The 24,409-nt window shown below is 37.5% G+C and overlaps 1 protein-coding gene across 2 annotated transcripts; it reads right to left on the minus strand.

The window, feature by feature from the left end:
• Positions 1–5,727: 5,727 nt before the first annotated feature.
• Positions 5,728–12,757, minus strand: LOC112187448 (serine/threonine protein phosphatase 2A 55 kDa regulatory subunit B beta isoform). 2 transcript variants are annotated; one of them, XM_024326238.2, is made up of 14 exons: positions 12,271–12,757; positions 10,993–11,096; positions 10,774–10,875; positions 10,551–10,670; positions 9,724–9,924; positions 9,158–9,249; positions 8,646–8,764; positions 8,144–8,267; positions 7,772–7,895; positions 7,021–7,089; positions 6,844–6,935; positions 6,679–6,756; positions 6,522–6,592; positions 5,728–6,420 (listed from the first exon to the last, which is right to left on the minus strand). In XM_024326238.2, the coding sequence occupies exons 1-14, from the start codon at positions 12,386–12,388 to the stop codon at positions 6,284–6,286; spliced, it is 1,551 nt and encodes a 516-aa protein (XP_024182006.1). In that variant the 5' UTR covers positions 12,389–12,757; the 3' UTR covers positions 5,728–6,283. The 2 variants fall into 2 exon arrangements, with proteins under 2 accessions (XP_024182006.1, XP_024182005.1); XM_024326237.2 differs by having other exon boundaries at positions 9,721–9,924.
• Between the last annotated feature and the right edge of the window lie 11,652 nt (positions 12,758–24,409).

Below are 24,409 nucleotides of genomic sequence, written 5' to 3' on the forward strand. Positions count from 1 at the left end.
ATAGCATAGACTCATACTGATTTTTCTTACTGTCTAGAAGGCCAAGTGGTAGAGCCACCTTCATCCATTTTCTCCACCTGTGTTGACAACCAATCTTCATAATGCACCAATGGCCATCATATATACCATCCAGTATGAACTGGGAAGGGATGAAAATGTGCTTGCTTTTGTGCTTCATTTGGGTTTTGGTCGATGTGTAGCAAGAGACCACCTTAATTCTAAAGCCATATTTCTCAAACTACCTCTTCCATTCTCATCCAAACTGAAAATCTACAACAGACTTCCTTCCCCTAACATCAGCCTCAATTTTCCCTCAAAATAAAAAAGGCTCGAGCCCAACACCTCGAAAAAAGGGGTTGGAAGAGAAATTGAACCAAATAACTGAGGCGATAGATTGAAATAAGTAATGAAAGACTTCTCTGTTTCTTCTTGTTCTATCAACCAATAGAGATAGCCATTGATTGAGATATTTGGCTCTATTCTGAACTTGTCCCTCAAGCTCAAAATGTCAAATGGAATATCCCCAATATCTAAATCAATATTCTCCTATCCTTGACTCACTTCTTCACCCTGTAATCCCAGCCCATACAACTTGAACTCACAAAGTAAGAAGAGCTTCTTGGTTTGAGAGTTATAAACATGATGTCATCAAGCATAAGTGACGTTTAGACGACGCCATGCCCCTACAAGTCCCTGAATTCCGTAAGCAAGAAGATACTCTTCAACCTTGCAAGGTCATACCACGGGGGGAGGATGTCCTCAAATCACATATAGTACCTGCAAATGTATGTGAATTGTGCCGATATGTATTAACATGTGCCGATATGTATTAACATGTATGAATATACGAGGTGCATGATACATGATGATGCATATATGGAATGGTGATGAGTATAATCAATTATGACATATGAGCTCCAGAATACACATGGTTGTGTGAGTATACTAAAAATGAGCACATGAAGTGCATATGATGCATAAATGCGTGATGTGCGCAAGAAAATGAACGATGTCAAGTCGATGAACGTGGGAGTAAATGAGGGCTTGAATTAATGCAGATTCTCATTTGTATGGAAGCAAACGGGGGTTACATTAATGAAGACTCGAGTTAACAGAGACTCGTTTGCGTGGAACCAATTGGGGTTGCGTTAATGAGGCTCGAGCTGACGAGGTCTATTTAAGTAAAGAAGAGTGATTGGGGCTTTTAAGCAAAACACAATTTTTTTTAACTTAATGGAACATTAAAAGAATTTGATTGTTAGAACAAAAAATAGTAGAAGAATTCAATTGTCCATTAATGTGAATTATGCCAAACATGAGTATAAAGCTAAGGAATGCTAGGGAAGGAGTGAGTATAACACTTGGTGTGCTTGTGAGGCGCGAACGTCAAGCTAGGCAATGCAGGGAATGAAAGTGCATTAAGCTCGGAGGTGCTGGGAAGGCAAAAGCGGGTAGTTCCCGGATGCCGAGAAGGTGAGAGTGTGAAGCTTCTGGTTGTCTGGAATGCGAGAATCGTGAAGCTTTAGGGATGCTGCGAAGGCATGAGCGTGAAGCTTAGAGATGCTGGGAAGATAAGAGAGTAAGGCTCTAGAGATGCCGTGAGGCATGAGCATGAGCTCGAGCATGCCATGAGACATAAACGGGTAGCTTGAGAACAATGTCATGAGGCATGAGTGTAACCGTTTCTAATTATGCCGGGCTGTATGTATAAGTCTTTGAAGTTCCCAATCAATAAGGGTTTTCTTGCAGAGTTGATATCAAAGCATGGCTTTGTGCCGTATAGTGAGCATAATTCGTGCAAGTACGTTGTCTATCTAAGATTTTGTTGGAGCGAACTCTTATGCCATTTCAGATATGCCCTTACTAGGCCCTCTAGGAAGTCCCCCACTCTCTAGCTATAAACCTCCGTATGGTAGGAAAGTTGTTTGATGAGGAGAGTTTGCGTATGGGCAGTGAGTGTTAAGTGGTGAAGCCTAATCCTTAGGAGTTCACTGCGGGATCAATGGCTGCGGTGGGCTGCGTTAACCGATCCCTCACTCTTTTCCAGAGGAATAACTTAACTGTAGAGTCTCGTGGAGACTATTGTCATTAAGGTGTAGCCTTGCCGTAGGCAGGTGGTCATGGACCATAAACTCATGGAGACTAGACCCGTTAGGTCTTTTTCTCATAGGGAGAGTTTAATTATTGTGTGTGAGTTTGACAAAATATAGTATCAGAAGGCTAGATATTCGCCTAGATAGGACATATGCATATGCTTTAGACAAAGTACTTGTATGCATAGATACATGTATCTTTTGCTACTTGTATGGACAATAGGCAATAGTAAGTAATATCATGCAGATCTTATGGTTATGTAACATGCATAGTAGATAGTGGCGGGTGTTAATATGAAATTTGTGAGTGGTGCCTAGTGAATAGTATGAAGCATGGTGAACTAGTGATGGTTAACTAAAGCATTTTGGATATGTTCAACCGAGTTGGGTTGTGTTCGAGCAAGTTGGGTGTAGTTGAGTGAGTAGGCGTTGTGCTAGTATGCGGGGCTTCACCCAAGCAAACCGTGGCCATGCTCGATACCCAACCAAGTTGTAACCCATACAAGTCGTAATCCAAGCATGTTTCATTAAGTCATAAGTTTTCACAAGCTTTTAAGCATGACATATATAGTTTGTTTAAGCGAGCATCGCATGTATATTTAGTTGGATTGTAATCAAATAGAAACATGGTACATAAGTATAACATGTATTTATAGCGGAGATGCTAATAACATTTTGTATTTTGTAAACATACTTAGAAATACCCAACTACCATACTACTGAAAATGACATATTATTCCAAATATACTTTCATTTTGTCTACAACTATGACCATTTACTCACGACCAAATAAATAGCAATATGATACTCAAATACAGATGGCTTTCAAGCTTGTGCGCATCAGTTATATGAAACAATGCAATACCATTGCAGGAAAGCATAACAAATAAAGTCTATTTGACTGTTCCACGTACAAAAAATTGAGACTTGGCTCAAATGTCCTGTTTTCTTACTTGCAGAACCTATGAGAAAGCACTTTCTCTCATCTCTTCTGTCTTCTCTAATATTATCTTTTGTTTCTTCTTCTCTCTGTTCTCCGTTTTCTTTCCTCCCATTGCTAAAATTTTTACTTCTTTTTTGATAAATAAATTAAAAAAAAATTACTTCTTTTATTCTTCTTTCTTCTTATTTTTATTTCTATGCAGGCATTGATACAATCCTTATCTATTGATTTGCCATCTAGCCTCCTTTAACTTCTTAACTAAACAGCTGGCCCGTTGAAAATTATATGACTTTTCATTCATTTCTTTTTTTGAATCAATATCAGTATCAGTCCTATTAGAACTCAAGCAATATGTGTGTACAATGTATTAAATTTCTCAGAATTAGTATTGGCACTTGTTTGATTCATGAATTTCACTGCCACTAACTAGATTGCTAGAAACCATCTGATTAAATGCCAATTTAAGTTCAAGGATGGTGCACAAAGCAAACATTGGCATCATTATCAATAAAACCATCCCATCACAAATGGCCAAGAACCTACCTATCATCAATTACTAGAAGATCTGTCTAAGATGTCAATCATGATCATCAGATCTTGTTGCGTTCAAACTGATCTACATAATCACTAAACCATCCTATCATTAATGGCTAAGAATCCAGTTCAGCAGCCAGAACTCAGTTGAAAAATAATAATAAAATAAAATAAGTTATAACAGATTCCCCACTCATAGGCACAAGAAATGAACCCAGATGGAAGGGTGGCATAATGAAGCATTCTGAGCGGTTCTTCTTTGATGTTAATAGTAGAGAACATTACGAAAATTCGATTTTGACTCTTAGAAGATCACAAGTTAATGACATTCATTGGATAGTGCACATCATTCTTTTGAGTGGCTGCAAAAGAAAAAGATAAGTTACAGTTTACATCTACAGAACAGAACCATACCACGCACACAGACATCACCACAGAACAGAATAAGCATGTTAATTCCAAATCCTTCTAAGAAAGAGCACATCAGCATACAAAAACTACATAAACATATTTGGACAGAGAAAACAATCCAGCACTACTGCGCGCACTAGTATTATAAGTAGATAACTGGCTAAAAGTAACAAGACAGCTAGAATAAAAGCATAGCAACAAAATATTTGTATTCGCTGCTGAAAATGAAAGGCAGATCTATTAATTTTCATCTTTGGGCACGTAAGCTATATGGCACCTCCGATGCTGATTTTCGATTCCCCAAAATAGTTGAGCATTCTCAAAGACATGGTGAAAAATTTAGTTTGATAGGAAACTGATGCATTTCATGGAATAGTGAACTTCATTATATGAGCATAGCTGCATAGGTGGAAAAAAAAAAAAAAGGGGTTGCAATTACATCTACAAAGCAGAATAACATTGTACACACATCAGCATGCAGGTTTCGAAATCCTCCTAGCAACATGATATTGCCTAGTTGACACAAACATTAGCATACTACAATTTAGGAATATATCGCACCTGTGGTTCTTAAATCACAGCGTATATACTAGCACCATCACGGGATCATCATACTCTTTGGTACTCGTGGGAGGAAACAAAAAGTACCGGCCACCATATAGATTCATGAGAAATACTGAAAAAGTGATAATAACTCATGTAAGAAGGCTAAGCTTCAGAAGCAAAGGAGTTATGTTAGTTATACTAATTTACTCTAATATTCACTATATATCCATGTATTCCTTTCTCCTATATAATGAAATTACACACCACCATAGAGTTCTAACTAATCCATCTTCACACCTCATTGCAAACAACCACCGCCGCATTGGTGGTGCTTCCACATTTGCACAGACAAGCGTTAGTGGCTAAATATTTATCTTTCAGAAAACTTAGTTTTAATCTTGTTGGTTTTTAGAACTAGTAATTTTCTTATCCAATTTTAATTCAACATGAAGAACAACCTAACACCATGTAAACCCAATTTTCTCCTCAACCCCCTCAGGAAAACACCAAAGTAAAATCCGAGCAAAACAATAGAGGCAACCCAGATAGAACCAAACACGCTATAAGGATTTATCAATCGAATAACCTTAAATTGGGTGAGAAGTACATAATCGTGGTCGACCGTACAGTTAGTTGAGGCCGTTATAGTGACCGTTGGAAGGGTGTCAGGGCTGCGAACAGCTACAACATTTCGTTGAGGGTCTAGTGTTTTTTAGTATAAGCTCAGGGTTTAAACAGCTCCGGAGGTACAAGTCTTTTCCTCATAGGTGGCACAATCCCACAAATTCTCTGGATTCACTTCCAACATTGTGAATCCAGAGACTCCGAAGTCACCATTTCTGAACCTTTTAACTCTCAGGGAGAAAGACTTGAAGACCGGTGAGTTTCATTCTTACAGAAACAGAGGCACCGTTTAGGTTTTTTCTTCTGGCCTTCCAGCCATTATGTAACCAAATAATCGAGATTCAGTGGCATTAAGCAATTCATTCTCCTCAACTAGAAATTACTTTGAACTTCTGTAACAGCAACCTGTCATAAGGAATTAAACTGCAAGTGACCACCGGAAAGTTTGCTGGCATTGTAATGGGGGCATAAGGCCTGACACTAAAGCTTCAAAACGCATGGTACGAAGTGGAGATAATAAAAGGAGAAACCTACATCGATTATTGCTTGGCTTTTTACAAAAGTTGAACAGCTACATCAAATAATATAACATCCTTAATGAAATTTCAACCATGACAAAGAATCAATAAAAAAATGATGAACTGCAAGTTTCAACAGCTCTATCCCACCAAGATCTTTAGTGTGAAGCAACTACATTATATCTTAAACCTAGTGGCAAATATTGAACATCCTTTAGTATTTGTTGTAGGAGAGCTACAATCACATTCTCTTTTCTATATCAACCCAACATAATTGTAAGACTTAAACTGCATCTTCTCTTTTAAAGAAAATGCAGGAAAAAAGAAAAAGATGAAAAAAAGAAAGGAAAGAGAATTTTGGGGGTTGGGAGGATGACGGAAAAGAGATGCCGCCCACCGGGGAACAAAATCAGGTTGCTTCCTTGTAGATTCTATGACAGCCACTTCTGGACCTTGAGACGTCTAAGACCATGTGCAACAGGTTCAAAGGGCACCGTGAAATGTGAAAATTAGTGTGGCCTCCAATAAACTGGTTGGTGGGAAAGGATGGAAGCCTTCTCCAGCAGCAACCCAAAAAAGCTAACCAAGAAAATACATTTCTTCTTGGACCATCTTTACGCATAGTACATGTACAAGCTGTTCGCAGCAGCACAGGCTATTGAATTTTCAGTTGGATGCCATGCTAAGTGCAGCAACTTTGTTGTGAAATCAAAACAGTTTCCATTGGCATCAACCCCGGGGCTTTCTGCTCCTGTGATCAGTTTTGTCCACGTCGAAAAAAGTATGTCAAACATAACAAATGGGACGGCATATAATTGATTTGATGGTAAATGCCAATGAGAAGGCACTTACCTCGTCTGACAACTCGTGTTATACTACTGCTGAGCGACCTGGAAGGTCTAGAAGGAGTCTGAACTTGTCGCCTGAAACAGAACATAAAATATTGTTATCCTCAAGTTGTCCATAAAATTAATGCTATGTCAAGCTTCCTGATGTCTGCTAAAATTACCTCATTGGATTTTTACTCGCTTCCAAAGTTGTCGCCTCATTACTACCAGAGCCACAACCAAAGACACGGAATAGATTGCTGGGATAATGCTATAACACATTAGCATAAATGCCATAACTTTAATTACAATAATACAGCAATCAATTGCAAGGAATGAAAACAAACCTGTAAGAACCTGTTGCTACTCGCAATCCATCACCACTAAGACAACACTCGAATTTATCGAAGATAGAATCGTTCTCATATAAATCACACAGCTGAACACATTTAAAGGAACATAATGAGGCTCAGGCCCAAAAAAGTTACATGTTTCACCCTTTGGTTAGAATTCAGGAACCTCACCCTAGGTCTTAAATATTCATGAACCTGGAAGGTTGTGACTGGACCTGAATCCATATTGATGTCCCATAACTGAGAACCAAGTAGCACAAGGTCAGATGAGAATGAAGGGACATAAATCAGCCTCATATCACTTTGGCAGAGTAAAATATTAAGCTTGAACAGCAGCTTTGACAATATAATACAATAATATAATAATTTGTCATCAGAAACCATGTGGTGTGACGATTGAAAATATTTATGGTAACACTAAAGACAAGATTTTCCCCGCCAAAAAGAGAAAAAACATCATTTTTGTTTTAAACAAATGGGAAATAGATAAGAGCTGTGGCGAGCATCTTCAATGAGATTTTAGTCAATGTTGTTGCATTGACAACCTTCCACAGGCATAACGAATACACCCAGAAAGTATATACACCGATTTACTTCTGTTTTTATATATATTGAAGTTTCGACTAAAATTTAAGTTGAACTCAGGAAACTCCTGCTAGCATAGGCATGTGTGTGTTTGTGTGTTTGGGTGTGTGTTTGTGTGTTTGGGCATCTTAGATCTCTGCCTCTCAATATCTCACGGTATGTAGAAATTTATTCATTCATAGACCAAAAGGAGTTGCACATACTTATCAAGTCAATGCTTAAAAATACTTCGTTAGTAAGGTTGAATGTAGCATTCCAGACATCAAGTTCTAGATATAATAACATTACAAACATTTTATGCCAACATGAAGTAAAAATGCAAACAAAAGAGACAAACCTTAAGAGTCATGTAATCGCGGCTAAGTATATATCTACCATCCTTTGCAAACTTAATATCTGAGATTGAAGCAATAATCTCTGTGAAGAATGATCTAGCACCAGGTGCCTCCTGTTCCTCAAACCTGCATACCAGATATTTGAACGAACAAATTTGACATAAAAAACGGTGCTATTTTCACCAATATTTTGAGACCTAATAGAGGAGAGAAAAAATGAAAGCAATACTTTTCCATCTCTTTTGGCCCATGTATCTACAAGATAAAGCTAGTCAAACATAGTACTGTTCTATCCAGTTTGCAATAAACTTCCTTATTCTTTCTCCCCATTTTTTATTTTTTTTCATGATAGGTGGACTATAGCCAAAGCTTACAATTTAGCATGAGAATCACACAAAGCAGACTGCCGCAAATCAATTAGTCGAATTGAGCCTTTGGAACTGCTATAGGCTAACGTATTGCAATGGGTGGGGTGGAACTCTGCTGATGTTATCACCTCTGCAATTAAAATATATATTAACGGAGTCAGGCAAGATTCTATGAACAGTATCTTGACATTCGTCAGGGGGAAACAAGCAATCAAAGCAGCTATTACAAGTTTGTCCCTTAGATTTTCATAGATGGGAGTTATCAGCTTAATGTGATGTACCATGTATAAGACATTTATTACATTTGGAACACCCCTATACAGTCCAAACTTCAACCATTAGTGGACTATTGAAAACCAACTGACAATTTGACTTTCACGACTCCCTCAGCCAACCACCAGAAAAGTACTTTTTAAAATTATCCACCAAAAATTTTCAAGTTTGGAGTGTAAAAAGGCCAAAAGATTAAACAGTACAACCATCCATCTTATTACATGAAGAAGCTTACCAGTTAAATCTTCCATGTTTGTAGGCTTCACATCAACAATATTGAAACTTTGACTGCTAATTTCCAAGTTCCAAAGATTTATTCGCAGATCATCAGCTGATATAAAAGTTTCACCATCACTAGGAAAAGCCCAAAAGAGAGTCAGTAAGTACTTGATTATCATTTCACTCAGATTTTCGAGCAAAGATAACTTTTTTGATTGGTACGATAAGCTGTTCAACGTCTCAATGACCAATCATCAATATTGAAATCCCGCAGTAGGGATGGATGACATGTGCAAGGTCAATAAGAATACGAATTAGCTATATTTAATTTGTTAGCAATTTTAAAACTAGTCCAATAAACCCCAAAGTTCAATAGTATGTACTAATGACGGTGTTGCAAATGACATATGCAAATACATGCTCAACAAAAGCCTAACATAAACCCCAAAGTCCATAGTATGTACTAATGACGGTGTTGCAAAAGACAAATGCAAATACAAGTTCAAAAAAGAAAAGAAAATGAGCCACCTGTTGTTTGAAATTGAATTGATATGATAATCATGAGCATGAGCATATACTCTTCGACATCTAGCGACCAGGCTAGTCTCATGGCTAGTTACCTACATAATGAAGTTTTACAAGTCAGTTCCAGAATTAGTTCAGAAACGTACCAATAGAAAAGAACTAATCAAAGAGGAAGGAAGGGAAAAAGCAAACAACATGACTAATGAGGGGTCCCAGGAAAAAGGGATAGAGATCCTAATTACCAAGGACAAACACAAGCATAATATGAACAATTTGAGGGTCTTGTGAAATACTCAAATGAATCAAGACTCACTCAAACAACATAACAAACGAACACGTATATGCAGATTACATATCTTTATGTATAAAACTTTATAAACACCGAAAGAAATAACTGTCAGTTGATAATTAGAAAAACAGAAGGGGCCCCAGTTTTGACCTCATGTCCATGAAGCAGATTTCTGGGTAACCAAAAAAGTAAAAAGGAAAAAAAATTAAAAAAAAAAAACAGATGTAATGTATAATACAAGACACAACAAGAAAGACTAAACTGGGCCATGTACTACTACCTGTGGCAGTCGCAGCGAAGGAATCCCCCCCGGTGGAAATGAAATGTCATTGCTAAGAGAACTGAAAGACTGGCATCCCCCATTTGCAAGATGCGTTTTAGGACTACTCAAACTGCTTGAACTAGCAACACTGCCATTTGCTACAGTTTTCAAAGGATCCACATTCATCTCAGAAACTTTCCTGACCTTCTTTTCTTGGACCTGTTGAACAAACCGGATACAGCAAAAGAAATGAGAGCTTGTAGGATGCGCTTAAAAACAAGATATAACAATCATTATATTTTCTTTCACGCTTTGGAAGAAATTAAATATATACACATACATAAGGACCAAAGTAAAAAGCATCATGCCACTACATATTTATATATAATCATTTTGTAGCATTAAATCAAATAATGACTAGCTATATGCCTCTCACAGTACAGGCAGTACAAATTCCAATTTCGCACATACAAGGCTGTACTTACAATACAAACAGCTATCTAACACCATGCTATAACTTCTTCGCATGTGGAAATGCATGTGCAGAGAAACAAGGTAAATGCTAAACATGACATTTAATATGCCACTTAAACAAAGAAGTCCAAACATTCAATACAAGTTCAAAACTCTTATCCTATTCAAAGTCCTCAAAACAAACGTCAAGTAGAATAGTTGCATCTATTCAGTTAATTTTATATTTGTAGAATAGTTGCATCTAAAAGTTGCATGTTAGAAAAAGTACAGGGCGGGTAGTTAAAAATACCATGTAGGACTTTTACTTGTATTGCTGACCAGAATTATAACAACAAATTTTAAACTGCTACAAGCAAATTTTGCTTTCCTACCTTCCAAAATTTAATTGTCTTGTCATTAGTAGATAGGAGAAACAGGGCACCATTTGCTGTTTGGCACCATCTGATTTTGTTAATTTTCTCCTCTATTTCCAAACTCTTCAGATAGTCAAACTGAAAAAGAATATACAAATTATCAATATAAACAACTGGGTGCAGGGAGCACACTTATATAGCTAGGATGGTGATGCAATAGTGACTCGTGGAAAAAAAATACCTCAGGCTCATGGCTCTGAAACTCTGTTTTGTAACGGAACTCAGGGTGCCTACTGACTGAATAATCCATCCTTTCTAAATCCCTTCTGGAGGAGCCACCATGCTACACATATGGCATTCAATTCAAATACAATTTAATGATGCCACAACCGAGGAACAGTATGGCAAAATCAAAACATTGAAATAATACAGAAAGCATGCAAGGGCAGAAGAAACACACATCTTTTGTATCTGTCCTCTCAAAAAGAACCACCCGGCCCCCTCTGTCGCCAGTAGCAAGATGGTCACCAGTTTTATCGAATTCAATAGCAGAAATAATGTCCACTGCAAAACAAAATGACAAACTACAATTAAGCTCTTGATTGCATTATAATGTCACCTTTTGTGCAAAGTACTCTGAAAAGGGTTATAATCGCTCCCCCTTTAGCTCTTACCACGTTCATTCTTTTACAGGTAAGTTCCCTTTCCAAATAGAAGTAAGAATACATTCCTAACATGCCTACCTACTGCTAGTTAGTAATGCGTCGGTCATGAACCCTAACTAATTTGGGTAAGCTATATGAATTCATTCATACCCTTAAAACCTGTTTTACATCTGCCCTTGCAAACATCCATTTAAGTTGCTGACAATCTCAACAGTCTAGTAATCCCCATCTAACTCTTTCTCATTGAACCTTCAATTCAATTAAAAATAACCCTTTTGGGAACTTTTGCCACTGTTATCCATCATACTACAACTACACCATTGACATAGGCATCCATTATATTTATTCATTTGTTGCGATGTTATATCTCAGAAGGTTACAATTTGGATGCACTTAAACATTTATCCTTTCTAGAGAATTGGGTTTTTCCAGACTTCATTATTGATCACATGATATCCAGCGACCTAGTTGCGAGCCATTCTACTTCTGAACAAACAAATTAGTATAATGTGGTTATACTCTTCTCCATCACAGATACAGGAAATACAATCATACAGATAAATGTCTCAAGCTATCTCTAACCACTAGTGAAAACACAACAACAATGACCTTGATCAAAGTCCAAAATCAAGTAACACTCCAAAAATCAACCGCGAAAGCGAGGATGGACATTAACAGTGATGCAACACTATAATGCACAAATTCACCTATTAACAACTAAAAAGAACCAATAATAAGACCAAATTACTGGAACGTAAACTGTAATCACAAACCCAAACCACCACTAAAGTCACCAAGCTCAGTTCCAAACTACTTCAATTCGAGTACAAGTTCTACACTGTGTTCTTCTTCACCAATCCAACAACAAGTAATGCAAACCTGACCTCACAAAACCCCCTACTCTCCACAAATCCAACCCAAAAACCCAACACCAAACACTGATGACTACAGAACCCAGATGCAAAAACACAAAATCACACGATCTGAACCGGATCAAAATCCAAAAAAAATCAAAACTTGAATGCAAGACAATACCAATTGGATCCAAAAGAGGGGGTCATGAATGGAATTACCTTCCTGTACTTCTTCACCGGCGGTACGCTCGCCGAAGACCTGAGAGAATTTCCAATCGAGAGGCGCCGGTGGAGGGCCCCCCGGAGCTGCTGCGACGACCTCATCACCACCGTTCATTTCTTCCTCACTAATTCGTTCTCAAACCAAAAAAAAAAAAAAAAAAAGCCAAATCAAAAAGCCCAGACCCCAAAATCCGACGAATCCAATCACCGCATCGAAGATCGCTTTCTGGGTTTGCAAGATCACCGAGAGCTCTCAAAACCCATCTCCAAAAACTCGGAATCACAATCGCAATGGTGTCTGCTGATTTTCCAATTCAACCATATTTGAGCATCGAAAGCACACCAAAGCCTCTCTCTTTCTCTCTGTCTCTCTCTATCTACTACAGGGGGAGCTTCCTCTCTCTCCTCTCTCTCTCTAGAAGGTGAAAGATTGGATTTTTAATTGAAAATTATTATTTTTTTTTTTTTTGGGAGAGATGAAAATCACTGAGCAAATGGTTCTCTGGTTTTGCAGAGACAAAAAAAAACACACAAGAGCGCACACTCTCTCTCTCTAAATTTGTTGGGTTTGTGATAAGATCACCTGGAAAAGTGACATCTGGACCCTGTGGGGGCTTTTGGTTGGGCTGTGGTGCTGTGGTGGTGAAGTGGTGAGATCTGATTGGTTGGTGACGGGGTGCGGTGTGGTCAGCCGGTGAGATTAGTTGGTGATGGGGAAAAAAGGGGAAGAAGAATTTGAGGATTTTTTAAACTCTTTTGAGGGGTGTTAAAAGGGGGTTCGTGGGGAGAGAAGGTGTGATGTGATTTGTTTGAAAATGACATGCATGCCCTTGCTTTCTCATCTTTTGGATTATTTGGCACTTGTGTTTTTGTGGGGGCTTTGTGGAATTTCGATGTTAATGTTTGTTTATAGTTGCATGAGTTTCATTGTCATAGATTACAGTAGGAGTATCAAGTGTGTTGATGAGTGATGAGCTTAATCTTGCCCATCCAATCCAATGACTTCATGGGTTTGCATATTTCTACTTGTTTGACTTTTGCAACTTCTAAGAACATAAGAAATTGAGAATAGTTGTGAAAAGATTTTTTTTTTTTCTTCTTGTTGATGAAGAAAAAACAAACAAGCTAAAAAGATCATGATACAAAGAATTACAAGCTAAAAGAGGAAGAGAATTGTTCCAACTTGCAACTTGTTGAGAATGACTAACGTTTGTGATTATATCAATAAAGGAAATATGCGTCTCTCCAAATATGTGTGTATGTTTATATGTTGAAATTGTGAATATTTTGAAGCACTGCCTGTTGAATTCTCCATCGAGGAGTAACTCTATTATTTACGCTAAATGGTTGTGAAAATATAACCATGGATTTTAACTTTAAGGAACTTACTTACATAATAAAAAAAAGGAAAGATAGCACGCGTATGCATGTGTTTAATTAATTTCCTAGCTCCTATCTCCTTTGGCTGTGGTGAAGAGCTTTGCTCCTTTAATAATCAAGACTAGAATGTGAACCAAAGACCATTGGTTTTTAAGTTTTTAGGGAGTAAACTGTTGACACCAAAGCAACCAACTCTATTTGTTTTATGAAGAGGCAAATTAGCTCCCTCCACCATAGTAAATAAGGGAAAATGAGGTCAGCTATGGTTCTTGGGCAATTGGAGAAATATGAGATCACAACCTGAAACCACCCAATTAGAATCATTAAATATGATTATCTGCATGTGTGTGTTTTTGAGCAGACACTATTGCCTGGTTTGCATTTGTCCAGCCCAATATTAAACGATCAATGGGTTAATTGGATGGAATAGAAGGTGGGTATCATCAACAAAGCCATCATATATGCCCAACTGGTCCATTCTGAAAAAGTTCTATTTATATTGGTTTATTCATGTTCCCAGGGCCTTGATTAGGTCTGTCTTTGTGTTTGACACCCACTCAAGTGTTCAGAATTGTGGGCTATTGCTCTGTTTCTGGTTCTAATTCCTTTCTAGTGTGATGCATGTTACTTCACTGCACAACGTACAGAACATCTCCGGCCAGACCAAAAAATTAACATAAAATCATTTCCGACCACTTTGGATTCTATTTTCCTTCATTGCACAACAAAACATCATTTCCGACCATCCGAGACATCATTTCCGACCGCTTTGGGTCGTAGGAAACTGCTATTTTTCGTCCGAAAATGACTTTTTTTGTTCTATATATCCTTCGAGATATGTTATGATCTGCATCAGACTTGTCACTTGGTAGTTTCAAGCTTCATTTGTTCCATTCACACAAGAGCACATGGAAGCACGTGTACATGTCCAACACAGAAGAGAACTGGAATATAGATGATCGATGGTATCTTTCATCAACATCAAGACAAATGAGAAAATGCATGACTATATAATATATGGAGGTAATTAAACTATTGTTTAACTACAGATTTTTCGTATCTTTCCCAGAATTTCTATGTTTGATTTGCTAGTACTGTTTGGTTCCAATTTGTCAAAATCTGATCCTAGAAACCTAGTAATGAGGATCATACGGTACGTATTATGGAAATTAATTTGATGTTAATCAGTTAATTAATGTTGTTATATTATACTGCATTATACAAATTAGTAGCATGTGTTGCATGTACAAAGTGCCGGCTCCATTTCCCAACATGTTGATGACTGATATAGCTTAATCTTGACCATCCTATCCTATGACTACATGGTCGTAACTAATCATACATGGAATTTAGTTCAAGGAAAAAATGTCAAGACTAGAATCTGAACCTAATACCGTTGGCTTCTAACATTTCTAGGGACTAAACTTCTACCACCAAAGCACCAATTGATCTATTTGTAATCAAGGGAAAATGAGGTCACCTTTTCGATCTGGGGCCAATTAGGAAAACGTATAAGGACGCCATACCTTGAAACCAGCTTACCAGCCAACCCATTAGACTCATTAATTAGATGTGATTTAGCAATTGTTTGTGGGAAAGATCAGCTAAGTTCCTTAAATTATCGCATGGTTGATAGGCTAGAGCTAAACATGAGGCCTCCGGTCTTTAATCCAACGCAGCTTCTGCGAAAATGGGTATATTATGAAAAGGACACCGATCAACAAGTATACAAATCCATCATATAAGCCCAACTGGGCTATTTAGAAAGTGCTAGCTAATTATATTGATAGTTTAATAGTTATATATATGAGTTTGGTTTATGCATGTATTAAGGCCTAAATCCTGTACGCTTCTGTGCTTTTCTTTCTGGTTTTTGCTATTATGCATGTAAGTACTTCAGGTGTGGGATTCCATTTTCCATTCTTAACTAGAAAAAGAATTTGAGCTTCATATAATTGGGGCTAATGATACATATACTGATATACAAGATCAACTTTACACTCATCAAGTAAAATTAATATTACCTTTTTGTGCTATTATTTCTTGCTATGCAAGTATGCATCCTCTCTATCATCATTAATTAGATGATAGAGATCTACATACAATACCACAGGGGAGCAGGATGTGCATGCCCAGTTCACAAGAGTAAGTATTAATATAATAACCTTGACCAAGATCGATCAAGACATGCAAATGATAATTTTAGTTCTAGCTTTTTTTGCTCTTAAATTTGGAAGCATCATTTCATATTATACAGTAATCTTTCATGACATGCATGAGTGCATCTGTGCATGACAACTACACCAGATTCATGCAAGGTAGTGCTTTCCGTCGGAATTTTCCATTTTATTAGGCTGGACCTTTTTCGATTTTGCAATCATTCCAATCAAGTACCTTTCTAGCTCTTCTAATTAGGTGTAGGTATCTAGCTTCCACCTTCTTTATAAATACAGCATATATTCGTTTAGTTGCTTTTATATTAATCTCATTATTCCATGTTGTTAATTAATGTTACCTATGTAAGCTAGTCTCGTTCTAATAATTTAGTTGAAGGAATAGTAAATAGTTCATATGAAACCGCGTACCTTAATCATCTCGTCCAGCTTTGTTATTCAGAATTTTCAATATATAGCTAGTTGTTAATGTAAATTGCTTAAGTTGGTGAAATTCATACGCTTCACACGTACCTTGAAATTTCATCTTGGTACGTAATAGTAGCCTCTCACTATTTCACCTTCTTCCATAACAATTTCGCTCTTCCGATCCTTTTGGCCTTACATATATTATGCTATGCAATCATGTTTGATGTTTCATCTTCTTCGCAAAGGGGGGAAATCCCTACCATCCCTCTAGTTCAGTGTCTCAAATTCTTCGATGCAACCCCAGAATTTTGGACCTGTCTTCTCAGTTCGTCTCACAGAGAGATCAAAGGTCTACAAAAGAATAAATTAATTAACCACCCCAAATCAGCAAGCCAAAACAGGAGAATAAAAAAAACCACTCACTTAGGAAATCTTAATAGAACCATATCAAATAAAAAATTCTTATGTAACTAATATGTAGAACTTGAGATCAAACGAATAACTATTAAATGTGTTAGTATCAGTTATAATTGGCATTCCCTCTTTTAACAAAGGGTTATTATCACAAATAGTACCTGAACTTATCATCTATTTTACCGATGGTACCTGAACTTCAATTTTGATCACAACTAGTACCCGAACTTTTCAATTTCATTTTAAATGGTACCTAAGGCCACTTTTGGTCACTATTCCAGCCAAAAAAGCCAAATCTAAAAAAAGAAAAGAAAAAAAGAAGAAGTTCAAGGCAAGTGTATTACCAATAAATCATCACTATATATGATTGCAACAATTGAAATCATCAAAAATCATCACTATGACCACCTCACATGCCATTTTTAGTCAGAATAGTGACCAAATTAAAGGTGGCTCTAGGTACTATTTAAAATGAAATCGAAAAGTTCGGGTACTGGTAATGATCAAAATTGAAGTTCAGGTACCATCAATAAGATTGATGAATAGTTCAGGTACCATTTGTGATAATAACTCTTTAATAAAACACTACTCATTAAGAAGCCCAAATATGAAGCCCAACACCATGATTCTTTAATGGCAATCTTCTTCACTTTTGTGCTTGTCTTGCGGTCGAAAGTTGAAGATCAGTTTGCTGTCAGTTTCCCCATCTTAGCATGATAGTTTAATTGCAACTTGCTTCTTTTTCTCTTTGGGGCTGCCTTGTTGTCGAAGACCAAGACCAAGTTTTGAAGATTAGTTCAATTGCAACTTGCTACCTCATCATAGCTTGCTGTCTTGCTTCCCCATTTGAACTTGCTGTCATGTTGAAACACCTTACTTGAAGATAAAAGAAGTCTCCTCTTCCTCATGCCTCAGGTAAGCTCATGCATTGCATCTCCTTCAAAAAGTCATGAGTTTTTCATGGGTTCCCTTCTTGTGTTAGCCTTGATTAAGGAATTTAGGAGTTTGCTTCTAAATTTGGTTTTCCAAATTGAAATTTGGGGAATGGGTTTACATGTGCAATATGAAATTAAGGGGATGGGGTTACCTACTCCAATTGAGCTTAAGGGGTATTTGAGTGAACTGTCCTTCCTCTTCCTCCTATATATATATATATATATATATATACTCTGTTCATTCTCGGCCATTGAAAATACTTTTGTTTTTTTCAATCCCTTTGTTTATCAAGAGTTTATCTCTTTGATTTTCTGCTTTTCAAATTGTCTTGTTTCATGTTGAAAACAATTTGAAAAACACAAAACCATTCATGCATATTCATCTCTTGCATCCCATGAGGTCAATTGGGTATTGCAAACTTGAAAGGTAAAATCTTCAAGAAGGACTTGCTGCATTCATAGCTTATTGTGTCTTAGTAACATTTATGAGTTGTTCATTTGTGTAAACAATTAGCAAAATTTGAGTACAAACAGTCTAGTGAGTGAGTCTAGAAAGGTTGCCGCGATCAGTGTATAACCTATGTGTTGTAATCTTGTGATTTGGTTTTGGTCTTTCAAGAGTAACGGCCACGCAAATGTTTTCCCTTAATAGGGTTTTACTGCGTCAACAAAACATGTGTTCTTTATTGTTTTAGTTGGTTTCGTTGATTGTTCAATAGATTCTGTTCAATATCAGCACTCAGGATTGATCACCTAGTTGCAATCCCTGAGAAAGTTTTTGAACGAAAAAATTAGTTGTGAGCCTATTCACCCCCCTCTAGGCTCCTTCGTGAAATTCATACCGTTCACACGTACCTTGAAATTCTTGGTACGTAACAATAGCCTCTTAATATTTCACCTTCTTCCATAACAACTTTGTTCTTCCGATCCTTTTGGCCTTACATATATTATGCTCCGCAATCATGTTTAACGTTTCAACTTCTTCGCAAAGGGGGGAAATCCCTACCATCCCTCTAGTTCCGTGTCTCAAATTCTTTGATGCAACCCTAGAATTTTGGACCTGTCCTTTCAGTTTGTCTCACAGACAGATCAAAGTTCTACAAAAGAACAAATTAATTAACCACCCCAAATTAGCAAGCCAAAACAGGGGAATGAAAGAAACCACTCGCTTAGGAAATCCTAATAGCACCATATCAAATAAAAATTCTTCTGTAACTAATATGTAGAACTTGAGATTGAACGAATAACTATTAAATTACTCAGTCCGCTTTTACAATCCAACATCAAGAGTCTGGGTCATCATGAACAAAACAAAAAGAGTGAATCTAGGGATAATCATGACGTTTTTCTCATCAATCTCTCAGAGTAAATAGAGTGATTAGTGATAGTTGGTGCTAGATGCATATGTATGTTAAGGAATAAAACAATAAAAGTGACTGCGGAAGAGACAAGAGAGATACAAAGAAGCGAATGTAGTCAGAATAATTCTGCCTAATAATTGAATCTAAGAGCGAATGACTTTGAATTCTTGGTCATTAAATGATCAAGTGAAAACTATTTATTTTTTTTGAAATAATGGTAATTCCATTTATAATAGCGCATGTCAAGAAGACCATTACGTACTCACCCGCTGACACATAACAATGGCCAGAACAAGGATTCGTGGAGGAGCCACAGTGGTACATAGGATAGACCAACTATCTTTGAACTTTTCGCTCACTTAAATGTGAGCCTATAAGCTAAGAAAAAACATAGCGAATAGAAAAACCAAACTACACTCGTTAGGTTCCTAATATAAGAAACTTATTGTAATTAGACAAAACGATAAAAACATAGGTTTGGGCTAAGAACCTAAACCCTAGCCCAAATTAGAAACTATTGGACTAGGGTAGAACCCCAGCCCAGAAACTCAAAGCCCACCAAAGAAAAGGTCAACCCAAGGCCCATCAGCCTGGTCTGGTCCTGTCCTCCTACGCCCACGTTCTAGTCATATGTAACAGCCAAGCCGCTCTATCCCCCATGCTCCTCCACGACCTGCACCCACCTTAATTCCCATCGCCACGACCTGTGCTGCCAGTAGCACTCACCGCCTGCAACACAAATTGCACGGGCCACACCGCCCCAACCCACGCCACCATGGAGAAGACCAACCTTGATCCAGGCCCTATCACCTCACACCCACATCGAGTCAGATTGATGGCGCTGTCATAAGGGTTCAATCGCTTGACCTGTTAGTACAACCACCGCCTCTCACCATCCCAGCCAGAACCACCGACAAGCCCCGAGTAAACCCCATCTGATGGAACAAGAGCAATAGCCATTAATATCCATCCGGTAGCAAACCCCATGACGACAGCGAGGCCAGAGGCCAGTCTATGCGTCCAGGCGCTGCCAGATGAGGATGATTTCAAAGATCGGAACACCCGCCTTTAAGGTTTTTAATTGAAAAATAAAATTTAATGTGTGATACTGAAAACTACTTATAAAATTTATGGTATTAGATATAATTAGACAATAGAAATATCATTACATTTTTAAACTACAAAAACATAATTAAGCATACATTAATATCATTGCTGGTAATAAATTTAATGAAAAAAAAATGATGTTATCACATGTGGAGTGAGATGAAAACCAACGATATGGCTGGAGACAATGGATATGACCAGATTGCCAGACAAAGAAGAAGTAAGTGGCAGCAACACCTTGTTGCCTATTAGCAAAAGAACACCTTAATTTTACTATTTCAATCATGAAATTTTTATGTTCAACTTGATTGGTATCCATTCTTATTAAGGGTTGTAATTATTTTGTCTTTATCTTAGTACGTCAAACTACATTAACAAGGTTAATGTTCATGTTTCTATTGATATATAGAACAATACTAGAGAGAAGTTCACATAGAATACATGCTGCCCACGGGGAGAACTCTCATGAATTTGAATTATTTTAGTTTTCAGAGAGTCAAATCTATTCTCTCAACAAGGTAAGAATGAAGCATTGTTGGTCATGGCAGATTTTTTTGTTTCTTATGTGGACAGAGATTGAGCATGTAAGTTATTCTTATCGGCTATTGATCCATCCACACATCCATGCCAGGTGATTCATATATACTCACTGCTAGTCTTCATCAACACATCAAGATAGTTGAATTTTAACTTCCTCCAACACCTTATACTTCATACTCGGTTACAATTCTAGTGAATGTAATTTGTTTATTTGTTGGAAATACAATTAATTTAGAATTATGTTAAGAGTTATGGTGAAAATAATTAATGGTAGAATTATGATGAGAATAATGGTGAGAGTTGGCGGCTTCATAGGTTATGGGAGTTAGGAAGGTTTAAGGTTATCGTAACGGTCTCATACTTATGTTCGTCGTAATTGTCATACTTATGGCATTGTCTAGTGTAGACCTATATAAGTAGGTTAGTCTAGTTGAGTAATGTGTGTAGAGGAGTAATTTGTAGAAGTTTTATTCATAGTGAATTCCTTTATCAGGTATTATGAGAGTCACTTCTATATCTCTCTCTGTACATGTCTTTGGACTGTACATTTCTCATATTCATGCATCATATCTCCCTACCCAATTTAGTTTTTTTATATTTACGCTTCCGCTGTTATCCAACAAAGTGATATTAGAGTCCAAGGCTCGATCTCTTAGGTGTGGTGGAAAATTGTTCGTGTAAGAGTATTATGGTGTCAAGTGTATGTGCTAACTTAGATGTTGATCGTGAGCGATGAGAAAGACATGATGGTGTCTTGGTGAGATAGTGAGAGTAAAATATTTGCTCCAAAATATTGAAAGAATTGAGAATCAAAATTCTCAATGAAGATCAACCTTAAAACTCAAAGGTTGCAAAAATGTAGAAAGTTAGAATGATCGGCCATACCAAGACTTTCTCATGTTGTTGCAAGATGGTGGAGAAAAAAGTTATGGTGCATCAACCGTTGCTGATGGGCAAAAGGTGAAAGAAAGGGAGAAAGAAAAAGGAAAGGGAGGAATTCAAAATAAAAAAATTGGGGGGGGGGGGGGGGGGGGGGGGGAGGAGAGAGATAAAAAAAGGGAGGAAGAAAAATTGTAGAAGAAAAGAAAGGGAGGATTAGAAGAAAAGAGAGATGAGCAAAGAAAGAAAACTAGAAGAGATTATTACATAGAAGAAAAGGAAGGGAGTAAAAAATATGGAGAAGAACGAAGAAAATGAGGGAGAAAAAAAGTAGATGGAGAAGAAGAAAGAGAGAATAATGTAGTCCTCGATGAAAGGATTAAAATCCTCGAAAGAATGTAGGGTTAACGTCCCTGAAAGAAAGAATTAAGGGTTTAAGTCCCTGAATGAAGCATGACACAAATAGTGCCACGAAAAAGAGGCACAGAGGTGCCAAGAGGAAAATGATCCCTAGAAGTGGCAAAAGTCTCAAGATGAAGATAAAGATGGCACAATGGTGTCAAGTTGACAAGGCCCCCTAAAGCTACAATGGCACAATGGTGCAAAAAAGTTGACTAGATTCCCTAAAGGCACAGTGGTGCAACTAAGATCGGGTGAAAGTCCCAAAGAAAATTACTACTTCTTGCTAGCCAAAGGTAAGTAGAAGCACAATGGCACAATGGTGCAAAGAAGTTGACAAGACTCCCTAAAGGCATAATGGTGCAACTAAGATTGGGTGAAAGTCCTAATTAAAGAAAAATACTCCCTGGTGGCCAAAGGTAAGCAGAAGAATTTTTTTCTTACCTCAAGGCACAACATGAAGATACTTATTTTTCCAACATTATTATGATGCATAAAATAAAATCTGAATACTTATTTCTTTTGGGTGCATTTATGCTTTGATATTATATTGAAACAAGAGATAGCTTCACTCCATTTCAATTTCGAACTCTCAATGAAATTTGTGCCCAGTTACAAGTTAGTCCTTTCATATATTTAACATGAAGATCAACAGTGGAGTTGTTTAGCATGTCTCTTACCAAGCTGCATTTCATTAGTTTGAAAATAAACCCTAGTCCCCTGGATAAGAGGCATCCACTACACCAAATGCTGCTGACCTGGCTTCATTAGTGCATTCTGAAGGTATGAACAAGTCAGTTTCCTTTTGTTATATTTTGTAGAATTATATTGAATACAGTATTTCATGTGGTAGAGTTCTACTGGTATTCGTTAAGTTTAAACAATAAACAATAAAGTGAAAAGAATGGTTCGAAGTCGCAGAAGTTTGATGAAATTGGTACAAACCTGACATACACCATGCTGCAGTATTGGTTCTAGCACATTGAGCATCATAGGCAGGGGCGGAATTGTGTAGTAGGCTACTTGGGCTATAGCCCAACCGAGATTTGGGCTGAAAATGCCTCAAGTATGGGTATAACTATTCTTACCCCTAAGCCCATAGGAAAAAAAAAAAGATATACTGGCCACTTGGTGAACTACTGACCGATATGCGACTTCGTCCTCCTCAGCTAAGCCCTCGTTCTTCAATCTTCACTCCTCAGTCCTCAGACTCCCTAGACTTCGTCGGTTCGTCCTTCACTCCTCAACAAGCCTTCGTTCTTCACTCCTCAGTCCTCAGCCAAGCCTTCGTTCTTCACTCCTCAGTCCTCAGCCAAGCCTTCGTTCTTCACTTCTCAGTCTGTCTCTCTCAAATCTCATCTGAAATTTCATGAACCAATCTGAAATTTCATGAACCCACTTCGTTCAACTCAGTACATGTACGAATTCTTCAAACAAGCAGTCAACCACTTTGAATTTCATATTAAAATTATGGGTTTTTCTTGAAATTGAGTATCTTACCTATGTGTTTTTGCTTGGAATTGAGGAGCTCTGCCGGCATCCGCTCAAAGAAGACAAGCAGATCGGAGGCTCAGAGTTCGGAGGTCGACGCGGTGGCCGGTGAGTCAGTGTCTTGGTGACTGCTTTGAGATTTCAGATTGGAGGTGTGGTCCTGTGGACATGCCGCATCGCCCGCGTGCGTCAGTTAGTCTATTAGTCTTCCTTTGGAAATTGGAATGAAATTGCTTTGCTGTTTGATTATGTGGCTTGTTGAGTTGTTGAGTCTTCATTGTTTGATTATGCGTTTGTGTCATTGTTTGATTATGCGTCTGTGACTGTGAGTCTTCATATATATTTTATATGCTTGGCCTTGTAGCTTGTTTGATTATCAATTATATGAAAGAGTCAAAACATAGAAATGGTCGAACTGTCAATTGTCAAAGGGAATTGTGTTTTGGTCAATCACTAAATTGGATGACTATGTTTGGTCAATGGTAATTGGATAATTATGTTTAGTCCAATCAAATTGCTTTCTTCATCTAATGATCTGTTGCATATTATTCTAATATTGATACATATATAATATTAGAGGTATTGATTTAAATGACGGATCACCGTAAACCCAAGTGACACAAAAATCTTTTGTCATGGTTTACAAATGATACTCCATCAAGTGGTAGTGGGAGTGAGATTAGGAGTGATAGTAGGAGTAGAAAAGTGACGTCTAATTCTGTGAACGATGTACCTTTAAACTCTTCTCCATCTATTCTAGAAGAATGTCATAATGAAGGAATTGAGAGAGAGGAAAATTTTGATGTTACTTCTCTTGAGCGAGATCCAGGATTACGACGTCGAATATGCAAGTATCCTTTGAATGATCGTGACAGTATTCGAAGAGCTTATGTGGTCTTAGGGCCATATCAACCTCACTTAAGTAGTTATCCATCTTCTTTTGATAGAGGTCAAGGTCGAAAATTTAATTACAAATGGTTCAAAGAGTGGCCTTGTCTTGAGTATTCCATAGAGTTGGATAAAGCATATTGCTTCTCTTGTTTTCTGT

The sequence above is a fragment of the Rosa chinensis genome, chromosome 2 (genome assembly GCF_002994745.2).
Source record: "Rosa chinensis cultivar Old Blush chromosome 2, RchiOBHm-V2, whole genome shotgun sequence".
NCBI classification, from domain to species: Eukaryota; Viridiplantae; Streptophyta; class Magnoliopsida; order Rosales; family Rosaceae; genus Rosa; species Rosa chinensis.